The sequence below is a fragment of the Ziziphus jujuba genome, chromosome 10, assembly GCF_031755915.1.
Source record: "Ziziphus jujuba cultivar Dongzao chromosome 10, ASM3175591v1".
Lineage (NCBI taxonomy): Eukaryota > Viridiplantae > Streptophyta > Magnoliopsida > Rosales > Rhamnaceae > Ziziphus > Ziziphus jujuba.
Window position 1 is genome coordinate 21,492,245 of NC_083388.1, and position 4,749 is coordinate 21,496,993.

At 33.5% G+C, this 4,749-nt stretch overlaps 1 protein-coding gene across 1 annotated transcript; it reads right to left on the reverse strand.

Annotated features, from left to right (window-relative positions):
- Nucleotides 1-917: 917 nt before the first annotated feature.
- On the reverse strand, nucleotides 918-2,958 carry LOC107411851 (heavy metal-associated isoprenylated plant protein 36). Its single transcript, XM_048467885.2, has 3 exons — nucleotides 2,660-2,958; nucleotides 2,469-2,544; nucleotides 918-2,214 (listed from the first exon to the last, which is right to left on the reverse strand). The coding sequence occupies exons 1-3, from the start codon at nucleotides 2,759-2,761 to the stop codon at nucleotides 1,256-1,258; spliced, it is 1,137 nt and encodes a 378-aa protein (XP_048323842.2). The 5' UTR covers nucleotides 2,762-2,958; the 3' UTR covers nucleotides 918-1,255.
- Nucleotides 2,959-4,749: the final 1,791 nt, after the last annotated feature.

Here is a 4,749-nt window from a genome sequence, read left to right on the forward strand (position 1 = left end):
AAATACTACATTTTATAACTAAATCTTTCCCTATTTCAACATCGGAGTCCCCTTTACACATCGGAAAAGAATTTGAGGGGTCCTAATAAACCACCAAAGCAATATACAGCCAATTTCACCCAAAAATAAATAAATAAATAAATAAATAAAAATTATCACCCATAAAGATAGCTAATACGCCAAAGGCATTGCGAAACTCAACTAATACACCAAAGGCATTGCGAAACTTCGCAATGGGTGCAACGAAAAGTCACAAGAGCCACCAAAATTTTTGCATTTGGTAATGAGTGAACATCAAGTTTCGTTTGTTTGTTTAAGCGTTATTGATCCTAACACATGTCAGCAATCAAATTAAAGATCCACAATTTGAAAATAAAATTGGAATTGTAACTTGAAATTCTCTTGCATGTCACAATGTCAATGAACTCATAATCTCAATTATATATCACTTGAGTTATTGCTGGAATACTCCAGTAACAGATTTATATAATTTTGAACTAGATTAAATCATTGCTGGAACAGTCCTTTAGCATATATATATTTTTGTCCTTTCTAATGATTTTGAATTAGATTGCCCAATCTTCAATATAGAATATAATATATATACATCTCCAATATAATATATATATATATATATATATCAACTGAAATATCTCTTGCAATAAAAAAATTGAATCGGGTTCTTCAACTTTTTATGACTTTGAATGGTCAAAAAAATTCATGTTTCCTTTTACCCCCCAAAAAAAAAAAAAAAAAATTCATGTTTCCATATTGCCTAGCCTACTTGAGAAACTTCTGCCCTATTATCAAAAAAAAGGAAAAAAAATCTTAAGAACTTCTGCCCCAAATCCTAGATGTCAATAATTCTCATCTAATAAGCCAAAATGCCCAATTACTTTACACATGAGAGAGAGACAGAGGAGAGAGAGAGAGAGAGAGAGAGAGTAAACGTGGTGGGGTGGGGGCTAAGGACAACCAAACATTACAAGGCTAGTTACTTTATAAACCAACCTCAAAAGAGTGAAGAAGTACTAAACAAAACTAAAGCACAAATACCAACTTTAAAAAGACATCCAAGACCCCCCTAATGCCTAAAACCCCCCATATTATTTTTCCCCCTAATTCAAACTACATAATCTCTCCATTTTGTACATCCATCACAAAATTATACCCCCACTTATATAACTTATACAAGCCGTATAAGCATCACTACACTCGGAAGGTCAATGTGGTCAATTTGCCCCAAATTTCTTGCTTACATAATAGAGCACCCATTTGGATTCTCATCACTAAATAACTCAAAAGAATCAGACGGCGGTGATGAATACGATTCTACATAGTACGCTGATGGTTCCGTCTCAGATCCCGGACCGTGATGCGCGGATGCATACGAATACGAATAAGGCGATGGCGAGGTATAATACGATGTAGTATAGCTACTGGCGGGGTGCGTCGTATTGTAACCCACCACGTATACTGGGGGTGCATGATAATGCTGCATAGGGTATTGATACTCATGCTGACGTGGAAGTGTGTGATTGGCTGACACTGGATTTTGACCAGGGCCTGAGCTAGAAGGACCATGAGCATGGGTTGGTGATCCAGTGCCCGGCGCCGCACCTTCAATATTCTGCTCAACCTCATTGCCATTGTTGTTCCCTTTTTGCCCCTTCTTTTTCTTCTTTTTACCTCCACTGCCACCACTACCTTGAGCACCGCCTCCACTGCCACTCTCCGTCCCACCTTCGATTTCAACGACGGTCTTTTTCTCAACCACCGCTGACTGGCTACTGGCCGGTATAGTCACCGTCTTTACTTCGGATTTTGATTCCTTGACATGTCCTCCACCATTACTTTGCTTTCCCGGTTGACCACCTTCACTAGTGGCTTTGTTAACATTACCTCCATCACCGTTTTTCCCCGTACTACCACCTTCATTGTTCTTAGCAGAGTCATGAACTTGAACAACATCAACTTTCCCAGTCTGTTTTTCTTTATCATCGCCATGATTGCATTCCTCGGAGCTTTCTATATCGCTCTGTTTCTCTTTGTTTTTCCCTTTGTTTTTCTTTTTCCCTTTTGACTCTGCTTTTTCAGGCCATCGCTCTGCATGTTTCCCTGATTTCACCAATTTCTTGATCAAAGTCTCTGCGTCTACATCCCCTGTTACTGTAACTTTTTGTTGTTTCAAATCAATATTCGTTGTGTAAACCCCTGAGAGAAAAAAAATAATAAAAAAAAAAATATATATATATATATATATATATAGAAATATTATTAGAAAAAAAAAAAGAAAAAAAAAGAAAGAAAGAAACTTTGAGTTTAGTATAACTAAAAAGCCATGAAATTTGAGCTTAGAGTTAAAACGAAAGAGAAACTAGACCCAGAAGACAAAGTCAAGGAAAAAAACATAATCATAGTGAAATTGATGTGAAAGTAACACAAATATTGAAGATTAAGTTACGTACCGTCGATGTTCTGTAATACTTTTTTGACTTTCCTTTTGCAACCTTCACAGTGAATAGAGACTTTCAAAACCCATGTCTGGAGAAAAATAGAAGAAGATATTACAAAGACGTGGGGATTGAAAAAATCGTTGAAAAAAAGCTAAACAAAAAGAAAAAAAAAAAACAAGAAGAAGAAGGATTTTTAATTGTACCTTGTATTTGAGAGGTTGGGAATTGATTTCTTCAACTTCTTTAGTTTGGGATTTAGCTTCTACTTTAGATTCTGTTTTGGTCTCAGGTGTTGCTGTTGCCATCGGAAAAAGAGGAAAGAGAAGGTTGTGTTAGAGTGAGTGGGGAAGGAGAGATCGCAATGAGTGTGCTAACTCTGCAAATTAATGCTTCAGACTGAAGCGAGGTTTTTATAATGAGAGAGAAAAAGAGAGAGAGAGAGAGAGAGAGAAAATCAAATAGGGTCAAGTAGGGTCAAGTGGGTCTCAGAAACAATGTTAATGCTTGGTGGGGTGGCAATTGTACCAGCAGTTTATAAAAATAAATTAACTAATATAAGTTCAAGCTATGCCTATCAATTTGGCATTTGATGCTTTCTGGTAGTTAAAGATTACGAGAATTTTGATTTTTCTTAATCGAGACTAATTAACTTTGTTGAATGAATTTAGAATAAATTACTGACAGTTTAAAAGCTTCAGCCATGCTCATAATGTTTTTACAACATTAAATAACCATCTGTTATTATTCCTCGGCTGATTGGCTTCCAATCTTCAATTATCTGTGGAAAAATAATCACCCAATATCTCACTGCTTTTGAACCCTTTTTTTTTTTTTTAAGTCTTTTTTTTAACACTGGACAGAAGGTTTTTGAATTTGTTAGACATATTTATTAGTTCTGATTGAAGTGGAAGTAAATGAAGGAAAAATAAGTGGCTAATTATTTTTTGGGACATATATCAGGGTGAGGGCGGGAGGCATTTATTATTATTACTATTATTATTTCTGGGCTTAATCAAATTTAAATTTTAAAATTATAAATGGTCATGGTCATGGTCATTATTATCTAGTCTACCCAAACGAAAAAAAATGTTTTGTTAATTAGTTTTGTGCACAAATCATGCTTTAACTTTAATGTGAATATTAGATTTGTGTATAAAGATTAAAATAAACAGAGGTAGCTTTATCTTTCCCCTTCTTTTGTCACTTCACTCCTTGGTGCGAGGAACCTTTTATATGCAAAACTAAAAATGGGTAAGATGTTAAAAAAAAAAAAAAAGAATGTATTTTATATTCTAATAGCACCTTTTTTTTTTTTTTAAGGTAATATTTTTCCATTTCTTATTTGAATTTTTAGCACTCGTGGTGTGCGAAATTAATTGATAACCAAAAAACTTGTAAAAAGCATAAAAAAAGATATATTAAAGAAAAACAAAAAGCATTTGTTAAAGTAGTGTAAACTTAATTAGTTACAAAAAACCAAATAGCATAAAGGAGGTGAGTCAGGTGACTTTGGTGTGCGTGCTTTCTGAGAAAAAGATTAAAAAGACCAATTGGAGTCGATGAGTTTAGAGTTTAAATTATGATATGTATTAAATTATATTTACTAATTAATAATTACCTCTATATATAACGGAGGATCTTATTTAATCAGAAATTAATAAACTTCACTTTTTTTAAGCTTAAATGTGGTTATGGTCAATTATATTTGGAAGAGATTTAGAATAGTATTATCTTTTTAACTGCCACCTGATCAAGAAACTTCTAAAAATAGTGTGAACTTCTCCTTTCTTTATGATTTTACTAAAAATCTCTTGTCACTTCATTTGTGTGTGTCATAATATTAAGAAAACGCCTTTTGTGCAGCTAGATTTGAGTTGTATAGGACTAGAGTGACTGTAAAGAAGAGATTTATCAAATGCATTAAATTAGCCTATGGGTTGGCCTAAAGAAAAGGTATTAATAATATATATAACTTTTTGTATATTGGTTGCTTCTCATGGTCCATATATATGGAGGTTTAGAAGTACCTTTCCCCTCAAAGGAATTTGAGAATAAAGTCAGCCTTAATTAACAAACTGCTAAGTTGGTGGCACTATTTACTTTTTCCAATCAAAACAATCTGCCCCTTTGCAAAGCTAAAAAGTTCTTTGTATATAAGTAGCGTTAAAAATTCTCCAGCGAGACAATATTTGATTTTATTAAATAAATAATAAAGCTCATACAGAAAATGAAAAGGGTTGTCACATCCGTTTAAGTCTTTAAAATTGAATGAAATTTTTTTTTTTAATTATAA

Coding starts and splice junctions, on each gene's coding strand:
- LOC107411851 (XM_048467885.2), bottom strand. CDS start 2,761: ATGGCAACAGCAACACCTGAGACCAAAACAGAATCTAAAGTAGAAGCT. Junction 2,545..2,659: donor CCCAACCTCTCAAATACAAG/GTACAATTAAAA, acceptor ATTTTTCTCCAG/ACATGGGTTTTGAAAGTCTC. Junction 2,215..2,468: donor AGTATTACAGAACATCGACG/GTACGTAACTTA, acceptor TTTTTCTCTCAG/GGGTTTACACAACGAATATT.